This window comes from Antechinus flavipes, chromosome 4 (genome assembly GCF_016432865.1).
Source record: "Antechinus flavipes isolate AdamAnt ecotype Samford, QLD, Australia chromosome 4, AdamAnt_v2, whole genome shotgun sequence".
Taxonomy (NCBI): Eukaryota; Metazoa; Chordata; class Mammalia; order Dasyuromorphia; family Dasyuridae; genus Antechinus; species Antechinus flavipes.
Genome location: NC_067401.1, coordinates 274,875,887 through 274,890,536, shown reverse-complemented (window position 1 = coordinate 274,890,536; position 14,650 = coordinate 274,875,887). Strand labels below are relative to the sequence as shown.

The following is a 14,650-nucleotide window of genomic DNA, read 5'->3' as shown; positions in this document are numbered from 1 at the left end:
AGCTCATGTTTATAAATAGTTCTTTTCATTTCCTTCATCCAGATCATTTTGCTAGCAACTCTTAGCACAACTATATAACTTCTGGCCATAAAGCATTCCATTGATTTCTTATAAGTTTGGTATTAAAAGAACCTACATTTCAGTCTCTTTTTTTTTTTTCCTTCATTCATATAGAATAACATTTTTACAAAATAGCCATAAGAACTAATATTTTTAAGCCAAAAATAGTATGCAGTAAAGCAGCCATATCCTTCAAAGAAAAAAAGTCATTTTCCCTTAAGCTTTATACCCTTCCATTTCTATTGTTATGAACTGAAATACTGCAGCTCTATCTCATAGATAGAGCTGCAGTATTATATTTGTTATTAATATATTTTAGCTGAACCTCATCATGAAGTTGCAAAACCCTGCTATAACATCTTCAGCTATTTATTAGAAGATTCTGCCTGTGTATCTATATGCAGACTTTCTAATTTACCTGTTTTCTGTTGATGGTGTCAAGGCAGCTAGCTGGCACGGTTGAGCTCATTCCTGAAATCAGAAAAGACTCGGCTTCATGAGTTTAAATTTGACTTCAAACATTTACTAGCTGTACCAGCTGTACGATCTTGGGTTTAATTCTGTTTCTCTGTTTCTTCATTTGTAAAATAAATTGGAGATCACTCCAGTATCTTTGCCAAAAACCAAACAAACAAACCAAAAAAAACCCCAAATGGGATCATGAAGAGTTGAACTGAAACAGTTGAGAAACAACACAATATTGATGGTATCACATCCTCCCAGTTAATCAGTCTCAAAACCTTGGAGTGTCCCAGCATTCCAACTATCCTGGCCTATTAACTCTTTTCTGGTTTTATTCTGACCTTACTCTCCACACTCCCACACCCTCACGCCTATCATACACTTACGCAATACTTCCTACACTGAATCAAATTCATCTCATATTTCTCCTTATTAAAATCCTTTTCTTCAAAATCTTGGAAGATGTTCATGAACTGATGCTGAAGTGAGCAGAATCAGGAGAACATTGTACACAGTAACAGTAACATTGTGCAATGATGAACTTTGATAAACCTAATTCTTAGTAATATGCTATTGTAAGTCAATTCCAAAAGACTTTTGTTAGAAAATATTATGCATATGTAAAAATAAGAATTATGGGGTATTCTTTTTACTTTTTTCCTTTCTTGCGCTTTTTTTCCCTTCTGTTCTGATTCTTCTTTCACAATATGACTCATGTAAATATTTTTACATGATTGCACTTGTATAATTTATATCAGATTGTTTGCTATCTTAGGGAGGAAGGTAGAACAAAATGGACATCAAAATATCGTAAAAATAAATGTTGAAAACTATCTTTACACATAATTGGAAAAATGAAATAGTATTCAGTAGAAAAAAAAATTTTTTTAAGTCCTTTTCTTCAAGACTTGGCATGTGTGCTAGTTCTACTTCATGAAGCCTCTCCCCTCTCCTAATTTCACCTTAGTGAAAAATACTCCTTAATTCATTCTTAATACACAGTATTTTGTAATCTTGGTATCTATTACATTCTGCCTTATATTGTACTATAATTCCTTATCTCCTTTTTTGATCTTTTCCCCATTAGATCATAAACTACTTAAGGATAGACTTTGATATTTTTATTTCTGGTAACTAGCTTGGTGTCTTACACATAGTTTAAGGCTTATACTTGAATTGTTTGTTGAATCAAATGACTAGTCGGGGGAGGGGAGTTTTATAACAATTCTATAATTGTTAGACACTTTTCATTTAAATGGATTAATAATATGATCTAATTGGTTGGATGTTATTTAAATGTTCAGATAATAAAACAGATTTAGAAGAATTATAATGTGCATTTTTTCCTAAAATTAATAAAATCCTATTCAAGATTTGTATTATTTAATATGCTTTGGCATATTAAACTATAATTCTTAGGAAAATGATAACTCAAATAGTGAGTGGAAAAATCAAATAGACTTAGAATCAAGACCCTGACCTATACAGAGTATTAGTAGTGTCCTTGGGTAAGTCATTAATCTCTATGAGCCCTTGTGTTCTTATTTATAAAATAGGGTGACTGAAATTCATATCTCCTAATGTTGATGGAAGTGCTTTGAAAACTTTTAAGATGTTAGCGAGTCATTATGTGAGAGACAGCATAATGTAGTTGAAATAGTATTAAGTCACGAGTACTGGTTTCAATAGTATTGAAGCCAGAAGAACTGGATTTAAATCCAGGATCACACATCTAAACCTCAGTTACTTCTTCTACCAAATGGAGATAATACCTATAGTAAACTAACTTATCTGTTTTTATGAGGTTCAAATGAGATAATTTGTCTAACATGCTTTTGCAAACCGTAAGGCACTAGAAAAGTATCAGTTACTACTACTCTTATCATCCACATATTTCAAAGTGAGATGAGCAGCAGTAAATAGGTCTTCAAGTTGATTCTCACCGTGCTTTCCACACAATAACTATTCTCTTCTTTTTAAGCCGTTTTTCAATCCTAATGTGAGATTTTTAAACTATGCAACGTGTTTAACATACATTGGATTACTTGCTGTCTAAAGGAGGTGGGAGTGGAGGAAGGAAGAAAGAAAAAAATTTGGAACACATTTTGCAAGGATGAATATTGAAAAGCATATATTAATATGTTTTGAAAATAAAAAACTAAAAAAAATTAAAATTGTGCAGTTATTGTTAGTATAGAACTTTATTTATTAATATTTTATTACACAGAAGTTAGCAATCAACAATTTTAAGAAATTATCTGATAAAGCATGAAGTCTGTCAGAATAAAATTATTTACTATAGTACTGTGCTATACTTTATAATTATTGTAACTAATATTGGAGGAAGGATAGCTGAATGAGACATTGTGAAAGTTACATATCAAATAGTCAAAATAATGTGCTGTCTACTTCCCCATAGATAATGAAATTGTTGGTTAAAATAACATTAATTAATACTGTCAGAAGGAACTGTTGTTTTTGGTTTTGTAAGTGAACATTTACTTCAGGTACTTCAATTTAAATTACAATAGCTGATTTACTTTTAATTTTTAATGCCTATCTCTAATACAAATATAAAAATACAGATACTTATTTCTGTCCTTTGTGCTACTGCCTTAACGAACTTTGGTCCAATCTCTTGCAGTTAAATAATTCCTCTTTTATTATTAATGATACATGTATGAATGGTGTGTATGACTTAATCACCTCAAACAGTTCAGTAAGATTACTAAGAAAAAGCTCTTTTTCCATCTTTTTTGGGCCTTTAGCTAGTGTGACAAAATTGGAGTGTCAAGTCTGAGTATCTATTCAGCCTTGTGAGCAATGACAGTTGTGCCAGTCAGATACAGTGAGTACCCAAGCAGTAATAGCATTGTCTAGCCTGGGAACTCCACAGCTGTTAATCGCACTATTGTTATAGAGTGTCACTACCATGTGTTTTTTGATTGAAGAAAGCCTACAGCAATATGTCCGCCACCAGAATCCTTTAGAAATAATTACAGCTACTGGCCTTCTTTCAGGCTATATTTATAAAATGTTTTCTAGTAAATGTAAAGTTTAGGAGAGTAATCTTGTTGAATACAAAGTTTAAAGTGAATGTTCCTGCATTGTAGGAAGAATTTTTTGGAAAACAGTTGCACAGAACAATATAGTCATATATTTATAGAGAGCGAAGGCTCTCTTTGGCTCAATACTTCTAAAAACCCTAATATATAAACTGTATCATTAAAGGAAATCATTTATGGCTTTAAAAATGACTCCTTTAAAATTAATAGTAGATTGGAGTATTTTGATGTTTATTGAAAAATTTTACCTGCTATCTTTTTAATGTTTGCTTATATTTGAAATTGTCAAGGTTTCATGTTAAAATTTTTCTTTTAATAGGAATTTAAATTTTTCTTCATTTTTTTTTATTATAGATGTAATTTCTTTACCAGCATTGTTTCAATAGTTCTATATTTTCTGAAAGTATGTATTTCTACAAATGAATATTTTATAGTCAGGAACTGACAGTTACTTAGTTGAAATTATACTTAGCAGTTATTCTGTTGCTTGAATACTGTTTAAATTCAAGGCTTTAAAATAATTTGAATCCTGTTGTTAACAGATCAATGTGTTAGAGTTGTTAGGAATACTTTGACCAAATACTATGTCCTTTTTTAACTTAACTTTCAAAAGCACAGATTCCCAACAAAAGGGGTTGCTTATAGCCCTGTGAACGTATTTATAGCATCCAGCTTAATGAATTTCCTATTGATTAGTATTTTTTGTGTACAATTGGGATTTTTAAAGATTAGAGAAGGGAGTAGTAATTGTTTCATGCTCAAGAGACAAATGTATTTAATTTGAAATTATTTCAAACCTTAGATTATTTTTATTTTTACATCGCTAACTAGCTTGATCAAATCATAAGATCTTAACTAATTCTTGATAATTTATATAATGGACATTCTGAAAAATTAATGAGTAGTTTAAATTTTAAAAAGTATTTTTAAGTGAGGTTTTTATTGTGTTGAAAATTTCTTTGACATGGGGACTTCTTCAGGTAGTATATTAATATATTCAGAATTAAATAGGTCTTAAAATAGTTATGAGCAAGGGCAGCTAATTGGTACATTGGTTAGAGCACCAGTCCTGAAGTCAGGAGGCTCTGAGTTCAAATATGATCTCATTCACTTAACACTTCCTAGCTAGCTCTGTGACCCTGAGCAAATCACTTAACCCCAATTGCCTCAAAAAAAAAAAAAAAAAAAGTTATGATCTTCAAGATACTTCTAGGGAAACTAATACTTGAGATTTATATAAAGTTTTGTTTTAGGTTATTGACTGCAATTCATAAATGAAAATCAGTTTCACAATAAGAAGAAACCCTTCAATATATTGAATAACTGCTGTATGGTCCCAAATTGCCCAGGATAAAGAGTAGTAGTTATGAATTGCCAGGGATTGCATTCATTAGTTGAGGAGAATGGATTAGAAAACCATTTATTAAGCATCTACTGCTAAATGCAGAAGATACAAATATAAATAAGCAAACAATTTTTTTCTTCAGAGCTTACATTGCAATAGCGGAAACAACACATAAAGCAAAGTGATAGTCAGGAAGATAGAAGCATAAATATGATTGGGAAGAATCATGGTGACTCACATGTAAGCTACATATGATAATTGAGCGAGCACTCAGCTATCAAAAGCTCAAAGTGACAGGAAGGGAGGTTGGAATGCCTGTGTAGGTGAAGGTTGGAGGCCAGAGTGCAATAGTATGGCAGCACCAAAGATGATTAATTTGGATTCAGGCTAGGTAATGTAATAGAAATGAGCTAATCAGACCGGGTTTCTACTGCAGGAGCTTTGAGTGTCAGATCAGAGATGGAATAACTAAACTAATTAATTAAAAATGTTTTTCAAGTGTAAAAGTAATTTTGAATTTTACAAATTTATATTTTTACATCAAACCCTTTCAATATTTTCACATTAATATCTGGTCTAGGAATTAGCAGAGCCATAATTATGTAAATTGGTGGTACTGCTGGGACTTGATCCAAGGACCAATTTGGAAGTGTATCATAGACCAGCAAAGGGATTAAAGAAACAGGCTGTTCTAGGAGGGAGAAGAGTCTTATGAACCTCATTCAATCAGGGAAATTTTTGGTCAGTTTAAGAACTCCTTTGTCCATAAGCCAACCAAATGCCTTATCCTGAGAGCTTTCTTCTCACTTGGACCCTGTCCTAGAAACTCCTGTAGAGCTTCATATCTCTCCCTCTCTTTCTCTCTCTCCCCCTCCCTCTCTCTATATAGAGTTTTTCATGCCTGAAATTGATATATTAGTATGGAAAATGTGAAATGTGTAGAAATTTAAACATTATTGTTTTTATTTGATGGCCAGCAATAGATTTAGTTAAGTAGTACATCTCAACACCAATAAGTGATTATTCATGATTATTAAGTATACACTAAATCCTTATTAATGAAACTTTTAATTGTTCTTTCTTTTTATAGACAATTGATATCCTGTTCTTCACTTACACTAATCAGCATAATAGTTTGAACATTGTTTTAGAAGAATTTATATAGCTAGGAATCAAAGTGAAGAAATTGTAAAATAACCTGTCTCAAATTGAATTTAAAAATTTTTTTCATCATATATTTGTATACATATATATACATGTATATATACTTATTTAGCCATTATTGAAGAATGATAACTCACTTTAAGTACTTAGCCCAAAAGTTTTAAATTAATAAGAGAATGTGTTTCTAGCTTTGTGGAACTGCTCTGACATTTTTAAACCAGAAGGAAACTTAAATTATGTTGTTTTGGGGGCCTGAAAAAATTGGGATTCATGGAATTTAGAACTCAAGATTCATTTTAGAGATCACAATGTAACTTTTCTATTTTGCAGATAAAGAAATTGAAGTTCTAAGAGGTTATGACTTGTCTTTTGAGACTCCTTTTACTGGATGGGTGAAAAGTTTAAAGAGCTTATGGATCTCTGACAGATTTGACATACAATGATGCCCCTGTGGAGAAATATATTTTTATTCAGAAGAAAAAATTCTGTAGTACAACAAACTAAATTGTATCTTATTTCAGGAAATTCAAGCCTTACATTTTATCATCTTATTCAAATACTTATTGAATTTGTTTTACAGAGAATACAAACTGGCATTTTAAAAGCATTTAATAATCCAACTACTAAAACTGCAGATGAGGAAACTAGGAAAAAAATCAAAGGTATGTTCACTCTTCTACTGACACATTTATATAATCTATAACTTTAATTTGAAAACAATTCATTCCTCAAAATTTCTTTTTTTTTTTTAATTTCCTTTTAAAATTATTGTAATGACTAAATCTCCATGTTATCTGACTTGTGTTAGAATAGTGCCATCTAGTGTATGAATAGAATAACAGACTAATTTTTTTTAAGTTCATTTTTTTGCTGAAAAATTTTTGTATTCTTAATAATTTTTTCTGAAATCTTCCGTTACACCTTTATAAACCCATAATATCATCACCTTCTTCACATTTGAAATTTAATGATAATTAATTTTGCAAGTTTTGAGATAATTGTTCAAGTAATTTTAGATGGTAATTTATGAATCCTCTACTATCAGTAATTTGGTTTTCTTTTCTTTTTTTTTTTCTTTTTTTTTCCCCCTGAGGCAATTGGGTTAAGTTAAGTGACTTGCCTAGGATCACACAGCTAGGATGTGTTAAGTATCTGAGACCAGATTTGAACTCAGGTCCTCCTGACTTAAGGGTTGGTGCTCTATCCATTGCGCCATCTAGCCATCCCAATTTGGTTGTTTTCCAAACATTTATCACTTCTTTCTTTAGCACTAATTTATTTCCTAAATAAAATGACTTGTGTATATAAAAAGCAATGTTATAGTGAATGTGATACTATCAAACTCAAATAGAAACAGATCCCTACAAATTGTGTATTCACTTAGAAAACCACAAATTAACATTATCACTGTTGGTATTTTTAAAACTTTATTTTATTAAATATTTCTCAGTTATATTTTAATATAATTCAGAGTGCATTGGAGAATGGGATCACTTCTTGTGGCCCTTGCAATTTAATACCTTCAATATAGTGCGTAAAAGAGAGGCTGTCTTCATACTCGGGACTACCTGAATTCATGTTTTTGGTTTCTGATACATACTGTTTATATGTAATCTTTTCTATATCATTTAACCTCTCAATACCCCAAATAACTTTTTATAAGACTCAAAGTTAGAGGAAAATTTTTAATATGTATCATTGGAAAGAATCTGCCTACCAGGATTCACCTTATACTAATGAAATTGCAGATCCAAACCAAATCTCTATCAACTTATATTTTGTATATTTGTCTCTGTATATCTGTTTCTTTTTGTCTCTACAGTTACATGTCTGTTTCTTTGTATGTCTGTCTACATAAAACATGTATATATGAGACATCTATTTTTAGATAAGTTTCTCATGTAGCACACATAAACTGTCTTCTTTATTCTAAGAGTTCTCAAAGAATTATCCTAAAAGTAAGTTTGTTTTCGTGGTATAATATTGTTTTAAAGGTTTATATGAACTATGGAGTGCATGAGTCCTGGAAAAATAGAAAGATAGGTAGAGAAAGTTGCCTATTATCATTTTTTTTAATGTGTAGTGCCTAATAAAATAGTAATTATACTTGAATATTTTACTGCTTAAACTGGAAAATAAAGAATAAATTCAGAAATTTTGGGAATAGTGAGTTAGATATGGATAGTAAATAATGTGACATCATTTTCAGCAAATAGAATTAATTAAATATAGTTTGTAATCTTTTGTCTTTTGTAACTAACCCTCCAAAGGTTTTGGATTCTCTCATAATTGAGGGGAGAGAGCAAATATGAGAGAAGAAAGTATATCATATGTATTTAGTATATAAAGTAAATATACTGTTCTGATTATATTTAAATGAAGTTATATGTTTCATTTTTATTATTGATGTTACATGTTTTCAAATTAAAAAAGCACTGTTTTTGCAGCATATGGAAGAGAGGGTGTGAAGATGAACTTCATAGATAGGATCTTTGTTGGTGAATTGACTAGCACAGTCATGTGTGAGGAATGTGAAAACGTAGGTATTTTGGAATGCAATTCAATATGGAATAGTAGCTCACAATTACATATTGGTTTTTATCATTGTTTTTGTTTTAAAATATAACTTGGCAGAATGTATTAAAACAAGAATAACTTCATAATAATAATTTCTTCTAAAATGTGGTATTATCCACTCTTACATGCTTATCTTATTTTCTAGAGGATAAAAATCATTTTAAACCCATAGAAACACTTGCTTTTTCCTTACTGTTATACAATTTTATACATTATTTTTATTTGATCCTCACAAACTTATAAGGGTAGGGAAAGGAAATACTATTAACTTATTTGTTGAATTGGAGTGGGGAGAATATTGCATGAAGATAGATCTGGTACTATTATAATAACCTAAAATAAAATATTAAATTAAAATAGTAATATTAATATAAAACATTAATTTTAAAGTATAATGTATTGATGTTTTCCTTTCATTGAAGTATACAATTCTATTAACCTGTAACAAGCACTTGTTACTGACATAAAAAATTGTTTATTATTTCAATCCAATTTAACTGATTTTTTTTTTCCATTGAATTCTATCACTTGGATTTGGTATGCATTTTCATTTCAAATGCCTTATTTAGTTTTTCATCTGAGAAATTTTGATTAAATCATCTAATAGTCTTCCTAGTGCTTGCTAATTTTTATTTTAATATCTGGATCTATTTTATTGTTATTGTGTAACTTTGAAAAATTAGAGGTTTGATTGGTATGGGTTTATAGTGGCAGAGTGGGCCAAAAATGCTGGCATGTTTTCCAATGTGTTTTCTCTCTACCTACTTTTTTAAAGGTATTATGTTTTTTATCCTGTGATATTCTGTCACTTTTAGGTCTAATGTGTTATTATGGTATCATTCTAAATTTTTAGTATATATTTTATGAATATTCTTGAGAAAGAAAAAACAAATTGTCTTAAGTAATTTTTTTTTAGCTATATTTTCTTTGATTCAAAATACATTTCTCTTTGCTATGATTTTGACCAAGGACATTTTGAATTTTCCCACATAATCAATTTTATTAAATGTTATTTCCTTTGAGATAGCTTCAGGTATCATTAAAATTTTATGGTGCCATACATTTTAAACTCTTTGCATCATTTGAAAAAGTTTTTCTGTTATGTTTCTGATTTAGCATTCTGAACATATAAAAATAATTTTTAAAAATTTAATTCATTTCAATAGTTTTGATGACATAATTTTAAAATTTGTATTTCTTTAAATTTAAGCTTCTTTAAACCTCATAGTAACTGCTAAATAATTTTACCATATTTATACTTTGCTTAGTCTTCTCTTGCTTTTCTTTTCTCAAAGATCTCAGCCATGAAAGAGCCTTTCATTGATCTTTCACTTCCTATAATAGAAGAAAGGGTAAGAAAAAAGAAAATTATTCGATTTCCTAAGTAACATTTTGTTATTGAAGTGCCTAAAGGAAATAATAATAAAATGGAAGCTATTTAAAAAAAAAAACTTTAATGTCTAATAGCTAAGGATTTTTTTTAAAAATGCTTGTTATTTAAATTATTGGAGTTGGTGTGTAAGAGAAGGGATAATTTTGTTTCAAGTTAATATAAGAAGAAAATGAATATTTTAAAAAGTTATTTGCTATAGGATTTGTTTATATGTGTATCTACATAGGTGTCAAAACCTGTTCCATTGGGGAGAACAAATAAATGTAAGAGTTTACAAGAGGCAGACCTAGATCAGTACAACTGTACTACTGCTACTACAATGAATAATCATCTAAAAAGTACTAGGAAACACTCCTTAACTAAAGATAAGGTAAGCTGAGGTTATGTGCATTTAATATGTAGATTTTTATTGTTCACTTAAAATCTACCTGAATTAAGGTATTTTAGAGGAAGTTATTTTTATTAATTTTGCTAAGCATGCATATTATTGGATTTTTATCTAGTCATAATTTCATGGTACTAACTCTGCAGGGCTGGAGGAGGGATCCACAGCATTGTAATTCATTCCAACTCTCTCGTAACAATAAGGCCTTTGGTGCTGTGCAGGTTTCAGGAAGGCCTGGTTGATTCTAAGCAAGACCTTTAGCTTCTCAGCCTCCTCAAGCAAATGTTTAAGATGAGCAATTACTAATGAGCTTGTATTGTTGGAATATTTTTGAAGATCGTGGAGTTCCCTATACTGATGAAATCTTAGGTCCTCTCCCTCCCCACATCTCTTTAATGTAACATGCATGGACTTCAAAGTTGTCTTTTTTCTTTAAAGAAACAAAACAAAACAAAAAAAAAAAAACCTTATTGACCTCTTATTGAAATTGTCATTGATATCTTTATAGTATGTGAAATATAGTAGATAAAATGTTAATTATAGGAAAGTTCTGTATATTTAGATATGCTTAATAGTTACTCCATATAGATTAATAATTTGATAACTAGCTACTTCTTAGCCCTCCCAAGTTGTATTCATAATTTAATTATAGATGATATAGTATTAGCTAAAAGAAGCAGCACTACTTAGTTGTAGAGGGCCACAGATAATGGCTAAAATCAGTATTTTGTATTGATACATGTTATCTTTGTGATGTTGATCAACTGATTATTGTTAATTTGCCTGATATTGTAAAAACTTTTCATCTATGTGTATGTGTATGTATACACACACATTTTAAAATGTCTAACTTGAGAGTATGTCCAATTAAGGTACAAAGTTAACACGTTTAATTAAAGTTCATGTAAATAGAAACAGGTTCTTTTTCATAAATTTCCTCCAATACAATAATTTACTAGGAGACAGTATTCTACAGTAGAAAAAGTAGTGGTTCTGGAGTCAGGATTGATATTCAAACACTGCCTTTTTTGTTTACTACTATTACTGATCTCAGATAATTTTCACTTAACTACCCTGGGCTTCAGTTTCTTCACATGCAAAATGAGAGAATAGAGTTGGACCTTGTGGCCTATGAAGTCACTTATAGCACTTGATTTATGACTATAATAGAAAAACAAGTAAAGTAACATAAAGAGATCATTCTCAATTAAATCAGCAAAGATAAAGCACAATTCTAATAAAACCTCACAGAGTTTAAAAATAAGGGGAAAAGATTAATTTCTAAATGATTACCTCTTAACCCAAAGCTTTTTAAGACAATTGACTACAATTTAACTAGAGTGAAGAAGTCAAACAAAGAAGAACTCTCCAAATATAAGTAATCCAACAGAAAAATCTTTCTTATAGAATTTCCTGGAAACTCAGAAACCTGATTAAATTACATCATCCCATAAGAATTTTAGTTTTGCTTTTTTTGATTGTGACTTACTGACTTAATTAAGTTTTTACTGCATGTCTTCTGTATGAGGGATTATGTTCTGAACCTCAGTGCCTCTCTATTATTGTGGAAGATGATAATTAAAAAGAGATGGCCTAGTGGATAGACTGCTTATTATTCATATCCACTTCTGATACATACTTTCTTCTCTGTGTATCCGGGCAAGGTCCTTGATTTCTTTATGCCACAGATAACTCTCTTAATACTATTTTAGTTATAGATCAATTGTTATTTTGTATTGGTAGAGTACGTTTCCTCGCTAGGAATTTACTATACTAATGAAATCCTAAGTCTAGACCAGAAAAAGAAAACTTATAAAATCACATTTTTACCTTTTTATCTACTTGATAATCTGTAATTACCTATGAAATCTCTGGCAGAATTATAAACTATCAATATTTAAAGGGATATTAATTTCAAATTAAATCATTTAAATATGCCTTATTATTTTAATTGACCAATAACTATTTCTTCCAATTCTGTCTTTACAAATTATGTAATTCTGGTAAGAAAGAATATTTATTTTTGTTATCTCTAGACTGATAGTTGATGATACCTTCTCTGGAATGCCTTAAAAAATCTAATAATAGGAAAGAATTAAATTTCTTGTTGTCTTTTAATTTTTTTTTTTGTTAACTTCATAGATTTCAAATACTTGTTCATGTCAGATTTCTTATTTAATTACTTGGCAAGGATATTTTTCTAGCAACTTAAAAAAAATTAATAAACAGAATAAATATTTTTCGTGGTTAGATTTTTTCCAGGGTTTTTTTTTTTTAATCTCCTAAACTTTACTACAACTTTTTCTTTTAAAATCTTATGAAATCTAATATGAAAAATGACAAACATCAACAAAGAAATACACAAGAATAAATGAAGCCAAGCTAGAAATGTAAATGTATGAAGAAGGAAGGAGAGGGCAAGGGAGGAAAAAAAGCAAGTGGAAAGGTAATTGAAAGAAAGGAAGAAGTACTTCCAGCTTAAGAAATAAATGCAAAAATAGCAAAGGAAAACCATTTAAATGCACATTTTTTTAAATTGGAAAATGGTATAAGGCAAAAAATTATTAATACAGAATAAGAGATAGAGAAATAAACATTGAGGCCTAGATTGAACATTTATCACAATTGTAAAGTTTCTTCTCATTCACTTTCTTCTTTTTCATGGGAAAAAAAAAATCCTTATCATCAGTTTATTATTGTTGTTTAGTGTATTGAAAACTCTTTTCTAGATATATTTATTAACTAGAATGCATAAATTTAAAAAGGAAGTGGATAATTATGAGTGCAATATTATAATGGAAAAAGTTCTATACTGAAACATCCAATTTAGAATGATATGTTCAGTTTGTAGATTTTCTTCATACTTTCATTTTGAGATTTTTTGTTTGTTTTTTTATGTCACAATGCATAGTCATAGATTAGATCTGAAAAAAAAAAAGGAGAAAAAGTCAATGAAATGGGTAAAGCCTTTGGTTAAATACATTTTGAATTTTGAAGTAGATTTTGCTTCTTCTATTCCTGTCATTCACTACCACAATAAACAAAATTGTTTTTCATATTCTGGGCCACATTAGTAATTCATTAGCAAAACTTGAAACAGATACAGACTTCTCTCTGAATTCTATAAGGTAGTCAGCAAGATTTGTGATGTTCTTTTTTTCATTTTTCATTTTGGATTGGAACTAAATTGTATGTCAACATTTTGCTGACTTATGCTCGGTAAGTTTTTATATATCTTAAAATGATAATATTGAGCTTCTAAAAAATCAGGGAATTTAAATTTAGAAATTTCAGTTTCTGCAAATGGTATTTGTTGGAGAATACTAAGATGTTAGCAGATAATTTTAGAAAGTTTAACTAGTACTGGAACCTAATTTTTAAGTTCATTTTTTTCCTTTCTCTCTCTGAAAACATCATATCAATTTATAGAATCAGCTAAATTATGAAAGAAGACTTGTAAGAAAATCATCATCTGGGGAAGAAGAGAAAATTCCTGTTATCATGCATCAGAAAAATGGAAACCTTGAAATAAATGGAGACACAAGTAGGGTGTCTGAGACTACAGCAAATGCAAGTCAGACTGATGGAAGTGAGAAAGAAGTCAGCCATTCAGAAAGCAGCGTTGATGCTGACAGTGAGGCTTCAGAATGTGAAAGTGCTTCAAAGCAAACCATTTCTGTTAGACCCAATAGTTTATCTTTTTTGCATGAAGGTATGCCTACCCATTCATCAATGGTCTCTGAACTTCCATTTGCAGTTGCCAATGAGAGTGGTAAGGAAATGATCACTGAAGCCATTGCCAAACTCAGTTTAAGTGACTCTGTAACTAGAGGTACAGAACTTAACAATGAACATCAGCCATTAAATTTTTCAAGTAATTCATTATGTTCAGTGGAGAAGTATACATTATCCCATGGCCCCCAAAATGCTTTCCAAACCCTTTCTCAGAGCTATACAACTTCTTCCAAAGAATGTTCAATTCAGTCCTGTCTCTACCAGTTTACATCTGTGGAATTACTAATGGGAAATAACAAGCTTTTATGTGAGAATTGTACCGAAAAGAAACAGATGTACCAAAAGAAAATCAACTCTACAGGTAAACTCTTGATCTAATTATTTCCTAATGTTATTGTCTCCTTCTTGTACTAGATGATAAACTCCTTGAAGGAAAAAACAATCTCATTATTTTTTTTATATTT

At 29.9% G+C, this 14,650-nt stretch overlaps 1 protein-coding gene across 1 annotated transcript in view; it reads left to right on the top strand.

Annotated features, from left to right (window-relative positions):
- The window catches only part of USP45 (ubiquitin specific peptidase 45), an 81,017-nt gene that overhangs the window by 54,084 nt on the left and 12,283 nt on the right, over positions 1-14,650 (top strand). The window contains exons 10-14 of the mRNA XM_051997441.1: positions 6,677-6,758; positions 8,544-8,635; positions 9,969-10,025; positions 10,293-10,436; positions 13,881-14,547. Of these exons, the coding sequence (XP_051853401.1) occupies positions 6,677-6,758; positions 8,544-8,635; positions 9,969-10,025; positions 10,293-10,436; positions 13,881-14,547 (1,042 nt within the window). The remainder of the gene's footprint in view (positions 1-6,676; positions 6,759-8,543; positions 8,636-9,968; positions 10,026-10,292; positions 10,437-13,880; positions 14,548-14,650) is intronic.